Genomic DNA, 22,123 nt, shown 5'->3' on the forward strand with positions numbered 1-22,123 from the left:
CTAAGCAAAGTAGATATATAATTTATAAAACAGAATTGTTGAATATTACTTATATTGAATTTTTAAAATTCTTGAAAGGAAAGAAGAAATATAGGATTCTCCTTTCTCCCTCTCTGGAAGAGTATAAATTCTTATTTACTATTTCTCTTTAGATTTCTTTCCTGTCTTAAACCTGATATTTTAGGAAAGTTTTTCATCTCTTTTGGAGAAGAGAAGCCAGAAAATGGAATTGCTTCCTGCCCTTATTCCCTGTCAACAATTGATGCCATTATTTTCATTATTTTTGTGTAGAAATCATAGAAATACTACATTTTTCAAAACTACTATATAATTTTCTGAAATGGAAATCTAGAATACATACTGACTTATTATTTGATTTTACTTTTCAAAGGAACCATCATTATGAAATTTAAGTAGATTTCTTGACCAAACTTTAGTAGGAATCATTGTTGAAGTTTATCACATCAGTTTATTTGTTTTTGAAAGGTTATCCACAGTTCATTCTCCTTCATGGACGCTATGACCTTTGCACACACCTCGACTTTAAATATTTTAGACAACCTGTTCTATGAAAATGGGAAAACAATCTCTGTGAAGGAAAGGCTACCTCATGACACAGAAGAGCAAACAGAACTGAGGACCTATGCTTTTAAAAGTAAAGAAAGAGGTGGTAGACTGTGTAGGAATGTATGCTTTAAATTTCAGAGGGATCTTATTATTTGTTCTTCACTTTTCCCCATCTCTCTCAGTAGTAAATATACTTGTCCTTCATCTGTGGGGAACCAAAGGGGCGTCCTCATTATTCAGCTCCACTTACAACCCCACTTTCCCATAAGATCTCCTCAAATATGACTCAAAAAGTCTGGATGATTTAGCAAATGCTCACCATTGTCCTACCTTTCTGCCAAAACATGGATTGTTTCCCCCAAGGTTACTAGTTAAGTCTTTTTGTATAGGAACACATTTTACCTATTTTTATGTATTTATTTATCATGTATGTCAGTCTATGTAAGGAAAAAGGCCATCTCTCAAAGAAGGACTTCCTTTAGTGATTTCGTTTGATTTATGCTCCTTCTTTTTAAGTCCATAAGATCATATATTTATTAGTAATTTGGGAACTTGTTCTTTTTCTTTCTGCTTGGGTAGCTCCTATCCATTTTTCTAGGCTTAGTTGAAATTCGAGCTGCAGGCAAGGGAATGAACTCTAGTGACTCTTGAATCCTCTCCTATGAAATTTATGTTATATTTATATCCAGATATTGTTTTGTGTCCAAGGTCCTCTAAGGTAGTGGCTGTGTTGTTCTTGTTCCATTCTTTTCTTCTCTTTGGGGAAGGAATGTGGCATGTTAGCAAGCCTGAGGGCTTCCAATACAGACAGATGTAGGTTTGACGGCTGCTCTGATGCTTTAAAGCTTGTCTCCTTGGATACATTAACCTCTCTGAAGCTGGATTAGCTGGCAGGTGGCTATGAGGAATAAATGAAGGGATTCAAAGGATTTGTAAGCTTATGTGGACAATGAATTAATGTTATTCTCTTCCTAGCTCTTACAGCATCTATGTTTAGGCTAGCACATAACAAATAAGTATCAAATTTATATTGAGCGAATCAATGACAGAAATAGAAATTTAATCAACTGTATATCCTTAACAAATAAAACTTTGTAGCTACTGTGTTACAATATGTTTTCATTATGACTGTTTAGTCCCAAAACCATACAAAATATGTTGGAAGCAGTTTTTGGTACTTCTGAATCATCCTTTGTTTCAATTGGTTTAAAATATTCTAAGAATATTGGATTTTATTGCATTTATGCCAAGGATTAAACAGATGTGTTCTGCATTTCACCCCAGATCACCACAGTTTCTTTCTTTGTCTGTCTTCTGCAGTCGTCCCCATCTCAGTTAGTTAGGGTCCAGCCCTTCTGATGATTTCCTTGGCATTCTTCCAAGTGGAGCTTTCTACTCTTAGAGTCAACAGCCTGGAAGAACAAACCACAGATGTGCACTGAAATATGCATGGTATGGGTGCTGATCCATTCTTAGAGTTTTAATGAAAAGGGTTTTTATTCCAACAGTGTCTGAAAACTTGGTATATTTCCATTATTTTTCTTTGCCTGGTCCAAGAGTACTACTTTATTTTTCCCACATCACACCAGGATTTGAGAAACTAAAAATTGGTGATCAAACCACTTATTTTCCACGTATATTCTATAAAGTCTCATAAGTTCATGTCATAATTATATTTCCAACTCAAAACAAGCTTTTGTTTCCATATTATGTAAGTGTTTTACGCTTTATAATTCAATTAGTTAACAAGAATACTTAATATTTGATCTATGACTTCATTTTTTTCTAAAACATGTCAGAAACTTTGTTACTGAATCAAGACTTTTTCAGGACCAGAAATATGCCTGTCTTAGAATAGGTGGGTCATTTTGGAATTTGACAGATCCGATTTCAAACATAAACCCTGACTGTTGGTCACCATCTATCTTTGGTTAAGTAGAAAAATATTTATTTTCTGTATCCTGTAATTATAGAAAATTAAAACAGGAAAAAGAAGGAATGTTAATAAATTTGTCCAGTGTAAATTCTCTAAATAGGTTTGTAGAGCAAATCAATGTTTTTGAAAAGCAAGATTTAAAATCTGAATTGTAAATTACTGCTAACTTATTTGTCAAGGGCCAGAGCTTGCTGGGGCCTCCTTGGTTTTCAAGAAAAGATGGAATAGTCTGAACCCCATCTCAGAGTTCTAGGAACCTTCACCAAACATTTCTTCTTTTTCTTCTGTTTTAATTTAGGGTAGATATAGGATACAGATGCTACATGGCATGTGGGTGGTAAACTGGTAAAAGGTCAAGGAAGAATCTCCTGGGGGGTGAATAGCAGGCAAAACTTTTAATTTTAAATTGTTTCTGGATGCAGTGTAATTTTCCTTTTCCTCGTTCCATATTTTAAAATATTTTTATAAAGTCAGCTAACATCTGGGAGATGTACACGGAGGCAGTGCAATGCAGAAAAGAGGCAGTTACACACAGGGGAAGAGAACAAGCACTGGCTAGATCAGCAAGTACAGGAACCAGGAACCAGGAACCACGAGAGAACCCTCCATCCACCCTGCAACCTCTCCCCTTCTCCCTCTATCAGAAATCCCAAGCCTCATTCTCTTTACTTTTGCACACTCCTGCAGCCCCACCACAAACATTCAGACTTCTATAGGTTTCATCTTATTTTAAAAATTCAATTAATTTATTATTATTATTATTAATTATTTTAGTGGTACTAGGGTTTGAACTCAGAGCCTCACACTTACTAGGCAAGTGCTTCATCATTCAGTCACATCCACAGCCCTTTTTTGCTTTAGATATTTTTCAAATAGGGTCTCACAGTCTTTTGTGCCCAAGGCTAGTCTGGACCATGATCCTCCTAACTATGCCACCCATGTAGGTGGGATTACGGATATATGCCTCCATGTCTAGCTTGTTTGTTGAGCTGTGATCTTGCTAACTTTTTTTTGGCCAGACTGGCCTTGAACCTTAATCCTCTCCATCTCTGTTTTCCAGTATCCGGGATTATAGACAGGTGCCACCATATCCACCTATGCTTTATCTCTTAATATATGCCACTAGGCAGTGGTTCCCTTCCTTCCTTCCTTTTTCCCTTCCTCCTTCCTTCCTTCCCTTCCTCCCCCTTCCTTTCCTTTGTCCTTTTATTTCTTTATCTCTCCAGTACATTCTAAAAAGCAATATGTGCCCTCTTATATGCTTTCAAGTTGATGTCTAATATTCACTGTCCTATATGTAACTGCTTGCAAAGGATGTCACTCCTGATATATTACTACATCCTGTTTGTCTATTTAAAAAATTTAAATATCCAAAGTTGCAAATTTAGTTTATTCAGGTATGAGAAATGGCTGCTCTATCAAACAGTTCCCAAAACCAGTCCTTATTATCAAACTAATCAACCAATGCAACTTCTTTTCTAACAGAGAAGGTCTGTGTTAATTTCTTCAAGTAAACAAGTTAGTATGTGTTGCTGTGGCAGGCGCCTCACTTTTGAACTCTAATTCTAACATAGGTGAAAACAGATAAATGGTTTGTGAGCAAGGCCAATGGATAGAAAAATGAAATAAGGCAGTCTGCTTACAGTATTTCTTTACTGTGCTTGTTTTGCAAGGACTTTTCCCTTGGGTATCCTGTGTTACCTAATTGCCCTTTTGTTTCGTACCCAAGAGATGTTTGTACCTCAGGGAAAACATAGCAAATTAAAAATCAGGATGGCTGAGAAGCAAAATGTTCTATTGTAAAGTGAGCAAAAGGTAATTGCATATGGGCGATGCGGGGAGAGGGAGAGAATCAGACTACAGTGTTGCTTAAATCTGTTTTAGAAAAGAGTAAATGTGGAAGTTGGATATCAGGAAATTGATTCCAGTAACATTGTCTGCTCCCGTGCACCCTCTCCATGTGTGAACATAATTTGAAGGCCATTACATATTCTAAGAAAAGATGTTTCTTCCATTGACAGGTAGTCTATATTTTCCTTGTAAAATAACCATATTTATAGGCTCATTCAGTACTAAGGTAGGTTCATATGCTTGACTTAATTATATAAATGATGTAAGTAGTGAGGGACACACAGAATTTATGTTAGGTGTAAAATTCAAATGTTGTAAAATTCAAAATGTTGTAATAATATCTGGACTTTTGAGCAATTGGAGGTGTAACAAGGAGTAAACCAAGAGCTTGTTCCCTGTATATCTCCTGCGTAGTAGCCAACTTTTTGTGTACAAGCCCAGATGGTAAATATTTTAGGCTTTATGGAACATAAGGTCTCTGTGGCTTCTTAACTCTGCCATTGTGATGCAAAAACAGTCATAAACAACATGTCAACAAGTTGAGTGTTGTTTTTATCAAAAATGACCCAGTATTTACAAAATGAGACTATGAGCTGGATTTGGCCTGCTTGTCACAGTGTGCCCACACACATCCTTACCTACAATCTCACACAATGAAGCAGAATACAGCCACTGTGTCTGCATGGCTTCATGTAACTCTCTGGTGTCCTCCTCAAGTCCCATTGCAGGTCCTATTCAGATGTAGATAACACCTCTGTGGCTATAAAAATAATGTAATTTTGCCCCTTTCTGAAAGCCTGGACAATTAAAAGTTCAGAGTTAATCATCACATTAACTAGTTTCATGGTCATAATAAGAAACAAATGTTCTTTCTTATATGTCATGTTAGTAAAAGCTAGTGGGAGTCATTGTCAATATGTGCATTCAGGATTTCTGCTTTGGATTTTAGATTTAAATTATAATTTTTAACCACTAAGTATGCTTACCTCAATTTTTTTTAGGCTAGAGGAGATAATTTCAAAATTGGCAATAAGAATGGCTTTAATCCTATAATATTTCATATACAAAATCCAAGGCTATCTCCTATTTATTCCAGTATTGCGTTTCCTAAAGAATGTCTCCGGATCAGCGATACCAACATTGCTAGGAAACTTGCCAGAACTATAAGTTCTTAGGTCATACATGGTTAATGTTGGTCTAGCCTATACTAGTTTTTTACTCAATTCTTTTTCATTTAAAAATTTTTTATATTCTCTCTTAGAAATGTCTTTCTAAGTCTCTCCCATTACCCTTACATAAAATACAAGTTTCTTAATTGATCTTCCCTTCTACTTTTTAGACGTTGATCCATTCATTTGTTCATTTATCTCCACTCAATAAAAACATATAGAATGCTTCCTGTATACCAGGCATTGTGTTAGATACTTGATATCTGTAAAAGGACAGAGGGAACAAGAATCTGAAACAAATGGAATGATGCCCTATTTGGCGAAGCCCAATGGTAGGCAGTACAATTAATCTAATTAATGTCTGTGTTAGTAAGAACTATACAGAGATAAAATAGTGTGATAGAGATTAGAGAGACATCTGGGATAGTCAGGAAAGGGCTCTGTGAGGACAAGATGGCTTAGATGAGGCCTAAAGAGTGAGAGGGAGCGAGCTTTTGGTTGGAAGTTTTGATCACTGCCTGACAATATTCACGCAGGACAGTTTAGTGGGCACGTTGAGGTATTTTTCAGCAGTCATCTGGGAATGTGGCTCAATAGGGAAGCATTTGTCATGTGTTCAGGGAACTGTACTTGATTCCCAGCACCGCTCAGATCCCATGTGTTCAGGGAACTGCACCTGATCCCAAACACTGCTCAGATAAATGAGCTGGAGTCTCTTGCAGAAGGTTCAGTTTCCTGCTTCTTGGTTGCTTTCACTATAGAAGTTCCCTGTCTTCTTGTATTTCTGGCTGCAGGGAGCTTTCCAGTCTGTGGGCCAGGCAGATTCCCATTTACTCCTCAATTCCCCCCTAAGTTTGTATACCCAGGGACAGCAAAAGTCCAGACCTCAAGGTGACCTCTGGGTGCATCAGAGAGCAGGGGAAGCAAACAGAGCAGTGTTCTGCACTGGCTTGGGGAGAGCTGAGGGGACTAGTCGCTCTGCCTGCTGTTCTCAGTGTTTACAGACCCCAGCAGTTCATCTCCCTGTGGGGAGGAGGAGGCTTTGGAAGTCTCATGAGTCAATGGATCTGGACTCGTGACCCTCAGTCCTGCCTGACTCCAAACACACACCTGGGTGCAATTCCTGGAGGTGAGTCTCAATGTTTTCAGACTCTGGAGAGGAGCAGGGAGGACTGTGGAAATCATGTGAGGTTTTTCACTTCTGGGCAGGGGGACCCTCTGACCCACTTAGCAGCCAATGCACACAGCCAGGAGGCAGGCCCTGGAGGCCATGCAAGGTGAACATTAATCCCATCACAGGGGGGATCTTCACCTAATCACCTACTTCTCGGTCCCTGCTTGTAAAGGTACTACCACATTTCAACACATTACATTAGGGACCAAGTTTCCAGTATGTGAACCATTGGGTGCAAACCATATCCAAACCATAGCAGAGGAACTGGAAGAATTTCTCAGACATGGTATCCAGTTACTGTTGATATGCTACTTCAATCTGTAGATTTTTCTCCCACTAAAAATTTCAGGAAAAATATCTTTACTATCTATGGAGTAAAAGTAGATTAGGAAGGTATGGTTTCTATGGAATCATTAAATTCACATTAATAATGATGAACAATAATAAATACATAAATAATACCATGTATCAAGCACTTGTCACCTGCTAGGCAATGCTCTAACTTTGTGTGTCATTCATAAATGAATCCAAAAATTAGATTCTCTCAATTTCTTACTTTAATACTGTCTGCATAAAGTACTTATCCTTTTTTTCATTTTAGAATATACAGGTTTTTGAGGTAAAGATATCCTAACATTTAAATTTCCTGCATCTCCTGAAATGCTTAGTATTTTGTTCTCCACTAAATGCCAAATAAATATTTGTCCACTTGATTCAGTAATGATATGTGTTTCATATGCAGTCACTTCAGTAAAGAATTTCTAATTCTAGTCATGACTTCTCTAAATTATTTTTCTGAATTAGCTTAGAAAATATAGGGATAGTTCAGGAAAAGTATAGAGTAATATTTACAGTACCACTATCTTTCCATGGCATATCAAGATGGTTTTCTGTTGATAATAATTCTTTTTTTGTTCTTAATAGCTATTTGTAAATTAGGCCACATGCATGAAAAGACACATGGTAATCTGCTGGTCATGCTTAGACAAATTCCAACCAGGGTTTGCTTTTGTGGAGAATTGCCTTTGAAAGAATTCATAGTCATTGCATTGCTATTATATATCCTGGTTAAACAGTTAATGATTTATTAATACAGAAAACAGGAGAAGACAGATACCATGCTTTAAAAAAGTTTGGAAATATTGGCAGAAGCTGCTGTCTTCATTGCAGTTTCTCAAAACCTGTAATGTGTTATTGTGTCCAGTGAATCACCAACTGCACATTACATTTCCCGTATTTGACTGTCCATACCTTTGTCCACTGTCAGGCCTTTGGCATCTAGCAAACACCTTTATACAATGCAGTTTGAGTAAACTGTAGTTTTAGCTCATGAAGATGCCAAAAGCATGCCTGCTATTTTCCAATCCTTATTATTGAAAAGCAAAAGCAAGCTTTTGTGGGGCAATGGCTATGAAGGTTAAACCAAAAAGATCAAAAAAAGGTGTTTGTCTCCTTTAGTATTAGGTCGTTTAGGTCTGAGATGATTGAATGGAGTGCTCTATCACTGCATTTTCAGTATTGAGATGTTCATTCACCCACCTTCAGCCCAAGGCAGGAAGTCTCCAAATCCACCATAATGGCACAAGACCCATCTATAGTAGGCACTTAGTGGCTCTCACTCCCAACATTTATATCCCATTTTCTAGGCAAACTAGACTCATTTCCATTTTCTGAACATACCCATGCTTTCTGCAACCTTCATTTTGTTCTTCCTCTTTCCTTTACCTAGAGTATCCACTGGCTCATCTCCCTACATTGGAGTGGGGCTATTTGATCATTCAATAGGTACTTATTGAAGTCAACTCTAGAGTAAGATACTTGAAGTTGGGTACCAGTCCACCACATTACAGACAAGAAGCAAAAAGTAGTAATAACAGCTGCACTTTCCTTGTTCCAGAGGCAACAGCATTTTACCTCTGATGACAAACTATGTGAAATCACTTTCTGGCTTCATTTGTCCATCTTTTCTTTCTTCATTAAAAATTCTCTTTGGAATTGACTTTGGAATTGAAACAGAAAGACAGGACTGTAAAATAGGTACAGTGTGTTGGGGTGGTACTTGTGTGTGAGGGTGAATGGAGGAGATGAAGGTGAGGGAATATGGTTAATGGGCTTCATATACTTATATGAAATAGAATGATGAAACCTCTTCCAATGGCTTTTAGTGAAGTGGGGAGGGGATTATGGGGATGACAGGGAGGGGGTGATGTAACTAATGTATAATGTGAGGCTATTCAGAATTGGCACAATGAACAACCCCCCATACATGAATATATGCTAATAAAATGAAAAATATTCTCATTACAGGTAAAGACAAAATTAAAGTGTCTGAGGATGAACTGAAGAGACTCCTTCTAATTAAATGGTGTATTTTGGAAGCTATTCGTTTAAGAGCCCCTGGTGTCATTACTAGAAAAGTAGTCAAGCCAGTTAAAATTTTGGTAAGTCTTGTTTTTATTTATTTACCTAAATTATTCATTTATTCACATGTGCATACATTGTTTGGGTCATTTCTCCCCCCTGCCCCTCTCCCCCACCCTCTCTCCCCTTCCCCTCTCACTTCGGGGCAGAACCTGCTCTGCCCTTATCTCTAATTTTGTTGAAGAGAAGACATAAGCATAATAAGGAAGACAAAGCGTTTTAGGTAGTTGTGTTAAGGGTAGCTATACAGAGAGGTTCCTAACATTGCTTTCGTGTACACATGTGTTACAACCCATGTTGATTCATCTCTAACTGATCTTTACACTAGTTCCTGCTCCCCTTCTCATATTAACCTCTATTGCTTTAAGGTGTATTAGCTCCTCTGGAGTGGGGACATCAAACGCTTTCATGTTTTGGGTTTTCTACCTATTCCTATATCTCCTGTATGTGCTCTCCCCTTAGCATGTGACCCAAGTCCTACAACATTGCTGCATTTGCCCTAGATCTAAAGTCTGCCTGTGAGGGAGAACATACGATTTTTGGTCTTTTTTGAGTCTTTTCACATTTTAAAATCTTTTTTTAATTGTTTACCAACGTTCTTACAATATATTATAGTTAATTCACCCTGTTCATCTTTCTGCTTTATTCCCCATCCCCCAATTCCTGGAATAGTTTCAACAGATCACATTTTCATACATGAGTACATGATATTCCACCATATTCACCCCCCTATTTCCTTTCCTTATGTCCTCCCCCTCCTACTGGTACCAACCCACCAGATAGGACCTGTTTTACCTTCCTGTTCTCCATTTTTGAGAAAAATCCATTTTAGTTTATATATGTTAGCTATACAGGGAGTTTTATTGTGACATTTCCATGTACATATGTATTATAACCTGAATTGGTTCATCCCTTCTATTTTTTTCCCTCTCATTTGAAAATAATCAGCCGTCTAGAAAAAGAGTGCACATTTTGCTTATATAGTTAATTTTTTAGATTGACATATTATTTATTAGTTTAATTTTAATTTATTTTAATTGATTAATAAAAATTACTTGTATCATATAGTATGTGCTTTGAAATATATATACATTGTGGAATGGTTAGATAAAACTAATTAACATATGTTATCTCATATACTTGTTTTTTTTGTAGGAAAACAATTATCGACTTTATTAGCAGTTTTTAAGAGTACAATACATTGTTACTTTTATCACATGTTGTATAATAGATATCCTGAATGTATTCCTACTGTCTAATTGGAATTTTGTATCATTTGATCAACATTTCCCCAAACCCCACCTCAGCCCCCGGTAACTACTATTATAATCTTCACTTCTATGAGTTCAGTTTTTTAGACACTGCACATCAGTAAGATCACGGTGTGGTATTTGTCTTTATTTGCCTGGCTTATTTCACTTGTCACCGTGTCCTCCATGTTCATCCATGTTGTTGCAAATGATAGAATGTCCTTCTTTTTAAAGGCTGAATATTATTCCATTGTGTATCAGTGCATACATGTGTATCACATTTTCTTTATTCATCTTTTGATGGACACAAGTTCAGTCCATATCATGGATACTATAAAGCATGCTGCAATAAACATGTGAGTGCAGCTATGTCTTTAATGTACTGATTTCATATCCCTTGGGCATATGCTCAGTAGAAGGATAGCTTTACCATATGGAAGTTCCTATTTTTAACTTTTTGAGGATGCTCCATACTGCTTTCACTATGGCTGTACTAATGTACATTCCAAAACAATACTTTGCATGGATTGCCTTTTCTCTACATCCTTTCCAACACTTATCTTTTGTCTTTTGCATAAAAATTCCAACACCTATGAGGCAATATCCCATTATGGTCTTGATTTGTGTTTCTCTTTAATTAATTATGTTGAGCATTTTATCACATATTTGTTGACGATTTGTCTTCTTTTGAGAAATCCCTATTTAGATCCTTTGCCTGTTTTTAATCAGGTTATTTGATTTCTTTTACTCTTGAGTTGTTTATGTTCCTTGTGTATTTGGGCTATTAAGTCCTTATCAGATGTATGGTTCACAAATATTTTGTCCTATTTCACATACCATTTGTTCACCTTAGTGATTGTTTCCTTAGCTGTACAGAAGCTTTTTAGTTTAATGTAATCCTACTTGAGTATTTTCCTTTTGTTGCCTGTGCATTTGGGTTCATATAAAAAAAGATCACTGCCCAGACCAACATCAAGGAGCTTCCCATGTATTTTTTACTCTAGTAGTTTTACAGTTTCATGTTTAATTCATTGTGAGCTGTTTTTTATATGGTATGAGATAAGGGTCTAATTTCTTTCTTATGCATTTGGGTATCCAATTTTCTCAGTACCATTTACTGAAGAGACTGTCCTTTCCCAATTAGCTGCTCTTAACAACTTTATTAAATATCAATTGATCATAAACACATGGATTTATTTCTGGACTCTCTCTTTTTTCCCCAAAGTCTTATATGTCCGATTTTTTTCCTATTCTATGGGAAATGTCATTGGAATAATGATAGCATGCATTATTATATAAGCCCTCTTGTTCCCTGAAACAGATTACTAATATAAGTTGTATAGCACTATTTCATTAATACAGAAATTTATATATTGGCAATCATTTTAGCTAAAATGTAGCACTTCAATAGCTGTGCTCCCGTATCAGAATTAGGGTGATCCTATTTAAAGCAAGCAGGTGGGTTGGATAGTCTCTTGTCTACAGATGGAACAAGTACTTCTGAACAGCAACAGACCAAAGAATTCAGGGTGGGATCAAAGTTCTTTTGGACAGCAGGAAGACAATGTCAGGCCACAGATTACAGATATGGGAACAGGTAGCAGGATGTGTGGGTAATCTCAACTGATATTAGGAGTCAGCAGCTGTGTGAGAAATCTTCTACAGAAGAAGTAGGAACAAATTCTCAAGTGCACCATGAAAAGCTATGTGCACCTGGCATACTTGCAGTTAAATATTTGTGAATCAATCAGGCAGAAATGATTTGATTTTAAGAATGATTTGATTTCAGAGCCTGAAATAGCCAGAGAGATCACATTTAGTAAGTCCTCCATTCTATTTACTTTTTAAAAATAACAGCTTAAGAGTATTTGGATTAAAACCAAGGAAATTATGCAGTAGAAAACAAAAGAGATAAAAATTCTAATTTTGTAACACTTACATTTTCCTCCAAGGCAAGCAAAGCTTATTTAACCAATCTCACATAAATTATAGCATTTAGTTTTATTAGGATTTAGACAGTTTTTGCTTTTAATTAATCAAATTATTAGTTACTTCAGACTGTCAGTATCAAGGAATATACTTTGAGAGGGAATTCTTTGTTTTGTGCTATGAAGTAGAATAAAGTGTACATTACCATGAATGCTACTATAATTTTTATTTCATTTGTATTCTGGTTAGTAAATAATTATCTTATTTACAGCATAGTTATTTGGGGGGGTTTCATAGTGACAATTTGATTAGACTTATATTGTACATTATTTACATTGCCCCCATCGTCTCTCCCCCTCAGCCTCCTCCCCACCCCACTTAAAGCAATTGCAACAGGTTTTTTAGTTCTGTTTCATATAGGTATATGAAGTCCATGTACCATATACTGTCACCTTAATCTCCTTCCTTCACCCTCCCCCTTCCCACTAGTACCTGCCCACACACGCTGTACCTATTTTTACAGTCCTGGTTTTCATAATTAATATTGAGTTGACATTCACAGGGGTGTCTCAATGTATGCCCTCTGTGGGTGTGCTTTACTTTGGTCTGTTCATTCCCTTAGAATACTCTCCCTTACCCCTTTATGTCCCACCTCCTGTTTTTCAACATCTGTCAGTATACATCCTCATATCCTCTATCTTCACGTCTTGTGGTGTGTGATATTACTGATTCTCTATCACTTCTCTTTTCCTTTCCCTTTTTCCCCGAGTTCCATAGAGCAGTTCCCCTGTTACAAACGTGTTCTACAGCTGAGTTTGTATATGAACATGTTTGTTTTGCATATGTGTTTATCTTTGGATCTGTCTTCCACATATGAGAGAAAACGTGTCTTTTGTGTTTCTTTTTTAAAATTTCTTTTATTCATATGTGCATACAATATTTGGGTCATTTCTCCCTCCTTCCCCTCAACCCCTTCCTCTCCCTCCTATCCTCTCACTACCAGGCAGAAACTATTTTGCCCTTATCTCTAATTTTGTTGAAGAGAGAGTATAGGCAATAATAGGAAGGAACAAGGGTTTTTGCTAGTTGAGATAAGGAGAGCTGTACAGGGAGATTCCTAGCATTGTTTCCATGTACAAATGTGTTACATTCTAAGTTGATTCTTCTTGAACTAATCTTTTCTCTAGTTCCTGGTCTCCTTCTCCTATTGGTCTCTATTGCTTTAAAGTTTATGCATTAGTTCCTTTGCATTGAGTACATCAAATGTTATCATGTTTTTTTGGGTTTCTTACCTATCCTTATATATCCCTTGTGAGCTCTCACCTTATCATGTGACCAAAGTCCAATCCCCTTGCTGTGTTTGCCCTTGATCTAAAGTCTGCATATGAGGGAGAACATACAATTTTTGGTCTTCTGGGCCTGGCTAACCTCACTCAGGATGATGTTCTCCAGTTCTATCCATTTACTTGAAAATGACAAAATCTCATTCTTCTTCATGGCTGAGTAGAATTCCATTGTGTATAAATACCACATTTTCTTAATCCATTTGTCAATGGTGGGGCATCTTGGCTGTTTCCCTAACTTGGCTATTGTGAATAGTGCTGCAATAAACATGGGTGTCCAGGTGCCTCTGGAGTAACCTGTGTCACATTCCTTTCTTTTGTGTTTCTGATCCTGGCTAACTTCACTTAACATCATGTCCTCCAGTTGTATCCATTTACCTTCAAACCCTAGGTCATTATTCCTTGTGGCTGAGTAATACTCCATTGTGTATATGTACCACAATTTCTTGATGCATTCATCAGTTGTAGGGCATCTGGGTTGTTTCCAGAGCTTAGCTATTGTGAATAGTGCTGTGATGAACATTGGTGTACAGGTGTCTCTACTGTATCCTGTTTTATGTTCTTTGTGGTAGATACCTAGGAGTGGTAGCACTGGATCGTATGGCAGTTCTATGTCTAGTTTTTTGAGGAATCTCCATGCTGCTTTCCATAGTGGTTATGCTAATTTGCATTCCTGTTTCACCACAGCCTCACTAGCATTTGTTGTTGTTACTACTCTTGATGATGGCCATCATGACTGGGGTGAGATGAAATCTAAATGTTGTTTTGATTTGCATCTCTTTTATAACCAGGGAAGCTGAATAATTCTTCATCTATTTACTGTTCACATAATTATTTACCTGTAAGTAGGTACCTTGATTGTTGTTTTAAGCCTAAAGATTCTATAGTTGTATGGTTTTTAGATTTATACCTAAATATTTCACTCATTTTGAAACTTTTGTAGATGGTATTTTTTAAGTTTTGTTTTTCCAATTGTATATTACTTATTTATAGAAATACAGTTGACTTTTGTGTGCTGGCTTGGTTTCTACAAGTTTACTAAAACTTATTTATTAGCAAAAGGGCTGTTTTTGTAGAGTCCTTGAGATTTTAAATGTAGACAATATTATTACTTCTTCTGTTATGGTCTGTAGCCTTGTATTTCCTTTTGTTCATTTACTGCACTGGCTCTGACTTCCAGCACTATGCTGACTGACAGTGCTGATGACACATATAACTTTGTTCCTAATCTTAAGGAAATTGCATTTCTTTTTTTTAACCATTAAGTGCGATGCTGGGTGTAGGGTCCTTTGTGGATATTCTCTATCAAGTTGAAGAAATTTTACTTTATTTCTAGTTTGCTGAGAATTTTTTTTAAATCATGAGTAGGTGTTGGGTTTAATCCAATGTTTTCTGCATCAATTGATGTAATCACATGTTCTTTCTTGTTTAGCCTATTGATATGATGTGTTATATTTATATGTGAATGTTGAACCAGTCTTTCATACCTGGAATAAACCCCACTTGATTATGGTATATAATTCTTTTTATACATTGTTGGATTTGTTTTGTTAATATTTTGTGGAAGATTTCTGCTCCAAGGTCATGAGATACCGATCTACACTTTGTTTTTGTACTGTTTTGTCTGCTTTCTGTCTCATGACAGTCTCTAAAAAGGTGCCTTATGCTTTTACTGCTCCCTTCTCATAAACACTCAAACTGTTTTCTTTCTTTCTTTCCTCTCTCCTTCCTTTTCCCTTCTTGATTCCATGTATTTCTCTGCCATCTTTTCTCTCTGGCTTTCTCTCTCATACTTTAGCACCCCCCGTCTGTCTGTCTTTTTCTCACACTCTCTTTCTGGTACATTTATTTTCTTATCAATGAAAGTAAGGGAGAAAATCAGCAGAATGGTTAACCTCTTCTTCCTCTCTAATTCTTTTTCTCTAATGTTCTCTTTCTGATTTTAATTCATCAGGTTCTTTTTTTTTTTTAACTCCCAAATCTCTTTCTTTTAGAATTCCCATTTTCTGTCATACTAACAATGTTTATGACTAAAACAGTCAGTGAGAGAAGTCATAAGGACCCTCATGTCTAAATTACTGTTGGTTTTGTTTCTCTCTCCATGAGTTTCAGTGTGGCTAAAGCCTTCAGTGCATTCCATCATGGGCTTCTTCAACTATTCTTTCTGCTTGCCACAAATATGTGAGATCCTCTCAAACCTAACACTGAGCTGTACTATTTCATTAGCTAAATATATGAAATGCACATACAGTAATTTTTATAATAAAAAGATTTAAATTTGCTAAAAATAGATTATCTTCCTAGACCCAAACCAAAATGTATTTCACATTTCAAACCTTTATAGACATGCCACTTTCAACCTATATGAAGTACTTTTTCTGAATTGCGTTCTACTTGGCTTCTGCTCTCTTGACTTCCACTATTCATATGCTGCTTTTTTATCTATTTCTCTTGATTATACTTATTACCATCTCTTCTTCCCTCAGACAGACACAACTTTGTCCTAACTGTTGTCTCACCACACTGTAATCATTCTCTTTTCTTTGCTCTTTTTTTCCACCTCTACCAGAAGTCCATGTGCTGTGCCCCTCTTTGTTTCCCCCTTAGCAGGAGTTTCCCTTTGTAGGAGTTGGTTTCCTGCTTGTTTCCTTTTGCTTTCACTTTAGGAATCTTGAAGATGGTTCAGTAAATTTATTCCTTCTTGGCATTTTGATTGTACCGTAAGGGGTTGGCATGAATGTGTGTATTTTTTTTACTGTAAGATTCCCCTTATGTCTGCTCAAACTGCAGCATTAGTGCTGATGCAGTCACTCTACACCACTGCCTCACAACACCAACTGAAGCTCTTCTCTGTCCTGAAATGGGCTTCTTTAACTTTTGTATTTTTGTTGGGATTATGTGCTACCATAGGAAAATGCAGTAGAACATAAACTTTTTTCAAGGTTTTTTTTTTGGCAGTGCTGGGATTTTAATTCAGGAATTTGTACTTGCGAGGCAGGCACCCTACCCTTTTAGCCATTCATCCAGCCCTTTTTGTTATGGTTCTTTTGGAGACAGGGTCTTGCTTTTTTTATCTGGGCTGCCCTGAACTATGGTATTCCTCCTATTTATGCTTCGCGGGTAGCTGGGATGACAGGCATGCACCACCATGCCCAGCTGTTTATTCAGATAAGGTCTCAGAAACATGTTTTCCCTGACTGGCGTGGAACAGCTACCCTCCTGATTTCAGCCTCCCAAGAAGCTAGGATTACAGGTTTGAGCCACCGTGCCTAGCTTCAAAAGTAATTTTACTTACTGCAACAACTTTTCCAGAAAAGATACCCATGCTGAACATAGGCACACACATGTGCACTCTCATAGGCACAAACCCCCACAGTCGCCTAACTGTGTTATAACTGTCTCTTGTACAGACACCTGCGTTTCACCATGGTATAGAGCTGTCCTTTAAAAAATTAACATCATTCTTTACTTTTCACATGTGTAGAGAGTTTTCATATTTATTTCAGTGGAAACATAGTAATTCATTGTTTTCATAGTTGTTTCAATTGGGAATTTAGGTTATTTTATTTGTGATTATTTTAATGTTATAATTATCTGCATCTTTGTGCATAGTACATTTTCTTTTTAATGATTATCCTTGAATTATGTTTTAGAAGATTACTAGTCAATGGATATAAGGACATTTATGATTTACTGCATATAATCCTTTTATAAGACTGAATTATTTTATAGCATCAACAATTCTAGATTCCAAGTGAAATGTTTTTAATAAAAAATAATAGTTATCTAAAGAAATTCAGGAAATTATTTAAAGACTTAATAATATCATGCTTCCACTTCCCCATACCCACTCTTTCTTCTAAGAGGATGTGAGGCACACCCATACTCCTTCAAAGTATCAGAGTTCAGTTGTGGCTAGCTTGGTGGTGGAGCAGTCCCCCAACATGCCCAGGCTGCCATCTTGTAGGAATGTTCCAGCATTACCTTTAATTAATTTTCATAATATCTTTTGTACCATTTGTAGAAAGTGCAGTGTGCCCCACACTTGGTATTTCTTCTGTAAGTAAAATAAGTACAGCCTTTTCTAACTACTGGTCCAAACTAGTCATTGTAAAGTGGCAAAGTTAAGACTTTCACTTTAAAAATAGTAACACACACAGCTTTTACTGCTTCCTATAAAACATGATAATGGTTGTGGGTAATGAGACTATTAAAAAAAGCTACAAGAAAAATTAAAAGTTACTTCAAAGTTTATGTATCAGAGTAATGACTGTGAACATTTTGGTACTATGATTTTAGATTTCCCCTGTGTGCATTTAAAAAGTTCATTGCAGTCATACTATACTAACTGTGCCTGGCTCTGCTTTTATTTATTTAATAAAAGATAATGAATGGCTGCTGATTACCAATAAAATATATCTACATCATTTTGAATTGATGCAGAATAATCTACTATATGGATACAACATACATTTTGAAGCCAGTTCCCCATTCTTCTTTCTCTTTAATTTCTTATTAGCATAACTTAATTATACAAAGGAGTTTCATTGTGAAGTTTACATACATGCATAAAATGTACTTCAATCAGCTTCACCCCATCTATATTACTGTTTCTTAACCCCTCTCCTCCTCCCACCTCATTTGTAACAGTTTTTAGTGGGTTCATCATGCTATTTTCATGCATATGTATATAATGTAACTTCAGTCATATGTACCCCATCAAATTCTCCTCCCCCCCCCCACTGCACCCACTGGTTCCCCACCAAACAGTACCCCTTTTATAATCATGTCATAGTGTTACTTTTTTTTAGGTCTGGATTCCACAAATGAGAGAAAATTTGTGATATTTGTCTTTTTGAGCTTGGCTTATTTCACTTAACATGATGATCTCCAGTTCCATCCATTTTCCTGCAAATGACATCACTTCATACTTCTTCGTGGATGAATAACACTCTTTATCCAGTTATAGGTTGTTGAACACCCACACTGATTCTATAGCATGGCTATTATAAATACTGCTTCTATAAACATGGTTGTACAAGTCTATTATATGCCGACTTACATTTCTTCAGATATATGCCCAAGAACGGTACAGCAGGATCATATGGTAGGTCTGTTTTAGTTTCTTGACGACATACTGATTTTCATAGTGGTTGCACTAAGTTTACATTCCCACCAACAGAGTATGAGCCCTTTTCTCCCTCCATTCTCACCAATACATGTTTTTTGTGTTCTTGATGACTGCCATTCTCACTGGGGTGAGATGGGCTCTCAGTATCTTTTTGATTCACATTTCCTTTATGGGTAAGGATGTTGAATATTTCTTCATGTGTTTATTAGCCATTTGTGCTTCTTCTTTTGGGAACTGCCCAGTTCATTTGCCAATTTATTAATTGGATAATCTGTTATTTTGATGTTTAATTTTTTGAGCTCTTCATATGCTATGGATGTTAGTCCTCCACTTTGTCAAAAGTATTTACCAGATCTCAGGGTTTTTTGTCAGTGCTTAGAGTATTTTAAGTGTAGGATTATATCACCTGCAAATAAGGATAAGGTGGTTTCTTCCTTTCCTATTCGTATCTATTTTATTTCTTTCTCTTGCCTTATTGCTCTGGCTATGGTTAGGAATTCCAGTATGATTTTGAAAAAGGGTGGAGAGAGTGGACACCCTTGTCTTGCTCCTGACTTTGGAGGAAATTATTTCAGTATTTTAAAATAATAACAACTATAAAACCTCTTGCTACTATTAGGTGAAAGTAAAAAGAGAAGTCCAGTATTTTGGGATGTTAAAATTCTGATTGTTAATTTTTCTAGTGTTCTCTTTTTCTGAATTTTCAAATTTTGCATAGAGAACAGTTTTTATCATACAAAATGGTATACGCTTTAATTTTTAAAATACTTTCTTGACAACTAACATCAACCAAGCTTCTGGTCAAGAGCTAGGAATAAAAGTTTTTTGCTTTGTGCCTCTTCTTATAGATGCTCTGCCTTTGTATCCCTTCCCTTCAAGATTTCATACTCAACCCACTTATCTGTAGGTACCCTTTGTATGCTTTAAGAGGGAAACCTGTCTTACCTCTTCAGGAGAGACCTACCTGAACAGACAAATAGGTGAAGCTCACTTGGCCTCACAATATCTGGGGGGGGTGGGCTGGCCAGGTTCAGGCCTGTCTGTCTGAAGATGTAGTTATTGCAACACAGAGAGGTTATAACTTCCCTTTGCTAGCGATCCACTTTCTGGTCCTGCCAATGTTTTGTCTCCCTCTTAATCTTTCTCTTCATTTGTTATGTAAACAAAGGCAGGACTATTTAGACTAGGCATGATGATGGATGTCAGCTCAGAGGACTTCTTTAACACAACCAGCTTGAAAATTCCTTTCTGCCATTCATTGGTCTGGCATTTATTGCTACTGCAGTCAGAACTTCTCCCTTGTCTTCTCCCATTGCTAATGTCAGCTCTGTTCTTTAGGACCTGCTTAAAGCCTCCTTACTTCTGCTAGTCTGATTTGTGGGCTACAGCAGTCAATAATCTTTAAGTCATGATCACAGGTCACCAGCAACTGAAGAGGACTATGGGATAGGGAGGGGGAGGCCGCAATCATCCTACCTGGAAGTCTGTTTCAGTGCTTCCCCCCGCTCCACCCCCACATACATAGTTGGGGGGCCTCTGTGACTGATTGAGAGTCAATCATAAACCCTCCAACCTCACTCCTAGTAGAGGTAAAACAAATAGGATTAGGATTTAACAGGTCTCCTTCTTTTTTAAAAATGCCTAGAGGGCACCAGCAAAAGTCTCACACTTCCCAGTTTTTGGACCTGACTTTTTCCAGCTTTCCTGGTACTACCATTGCCAAACCTCAAGCAATATTCAGCTCCTGAATTAAAAAGTGACATTTCCCACCCCATACTCCACTCATCACAACTATAAAAGACATATTTTTCATTTCAAAGCACATATCTTATAGATATGTACACTTTGGATAAGTGGGTTTTTTCAAATATTACGAACACATTTCAAAATTGTGCAGAATTGACATGGCTATGATGACTGCTGTCAGTGTTACCTCATAAAACACTTCAGCAAAGATGGTGGCTATCTGGTGACCAAACAACTTAGGAAATATCCTTGTCCTGTTGTGGTAATAAAAAGAAGATTTTATGAAATAGGTTTTAGGTCTTGGCAAATATTGATCACCAAAACCTGCCGGGCACTTGTGGCTCACACCTATAATCCTCAGGAGGCAGAGATCAGGAGGATCATGGTTAAAAGCCAGGCAAATAGTTCTGTGAGACCCTAGCTCGAAAAAACTCTTCACAAAAAAGAGGCTGGTGGAGTGGCTCAAGGTGTAGGCACTGAGTGCAAGCCCCAGTACTGCAAAATATATATAAATAAATGCAAGTACAGAACACCATCCCCCCACCCCTGACCTCAGTGCTACTGTGGCCACTGTCCCTGTCTCAGACTTGGATTTTCCTATTCCACAACATAAAGATCCATCATGGCTCCATTCAGAATATTTGCTGGAAACCCCAACATCTAACATCAGAAGCTGCATTAGCATGGATTTACACCAGTTTCTAAAATTTTGACATTTATCTAATATGTCCCTCTCTGTAGCCAATATGTGTACGTACATAATCATGGAATTAGAAATTAGTCATCGCCTAAGTTGGGCAACAGAAATGACCTACGCAAGAAAGAATTTCTCATCATCAGTTACAAAGTATTTATGTCTTTGTCATAATATAATTGTAGCATTATTTTAAATAACCCAAACTCACTTCAAAGCAGATTTCAAACAAATGACTTGGAACCGATTTTTCTATCACAGAATTACACTGTTCCTTCTGGAGATTTGTTGATGTTGTCTCCATTTTGGCTTCATAGAAATCCAAAGTATTTTCCTGAACCTGAATTATTCAGACCTGTAAGTTATCTCTTTCAACTTACATTATTCTTTGATTTTTAGTTCCTTTTTGCCAAGAGTATTAATTCATAAATCAACTAAGACTGTATCACTAAGCAGCCATGTTCGTCTCATAAGTATCAGCAAAATTGGCTACAAGGTACAGGTTAGATTTGCAGCAGAGACAGTACAGCACTTATAGATCAAATAGAAAAGTTTTAGAATTAGCATTTTCTACTTTAAAATAAGTTTTTTTTTCTGAAACAAAGAAGCCATGTTCTTATAGAAGGCTTATTTTGTACTCCTCAGACAAGTGCTTTTATTACTGGTTTCCAAGGAATTCAAAATATAAAAATAAATTAAAACAGTGATCTGCTATTTCTTATAATTGGGAAGCTGGCCTTTATCATTGGGTTGAACAGATCTTTAAAGTTCATTCAATTCATTATTTGCCTTTAGGTACAAAGCTGGCATCCAGATGTATTCATTCTGTATCTCAAGCTTTCTCTCACAGTCTGGGTTGTCAGTATATTACTACTAAATTTATTACTAGGAACAATTTTATGATGGAGCCCA

General features: G+C 36.7%; 1 protein-coding gene across 4 annotated transcripts in view; it reads left to right on the top strand.

Moving 5' to 3' along the window:
* Window positions 1–22,123, top strand: part of Cyp39a1 (cytochrome P450 family 39 subfamily A member 1) — an 85,737-nt gene that overhangs the window by 36,161 nt on the left and 27,453 nt on the right. For 2 of the 4 annotated variants that reach the window (XM_074082003.1, XM_074082005.1), the window contains exons 8-9: window positions 9,005–9,138; window positions 21,473–21,568. In XM_074082003.1, the coding sequence (XP_073938104.1) occupies window positions 9,005–9,138; window positions 21,473–21,568 (230 nt within the window). The remainder of the gene's footprint in view (window positions 1–9,004; window positions 9,139–21,472; window positions 21,569–22,123) is intronic. The other 2 variants (XM_074082004.1, XM_074082006.1) reach the window with 1 other exon arrangement.

The sequence above is a fragment of the Castor canadensis genome, chromosome 8, assembly GCF_047511655.1.
Source record: "Castor canadensis chromosome 8, mCasCan1.hap1v2, whole genome shotgun sequence".
NCBI lineage: Eukaryota > Metazoa > Chordata > Mammalia > Rodentia > Castoridae > Castor > Castor canadensis.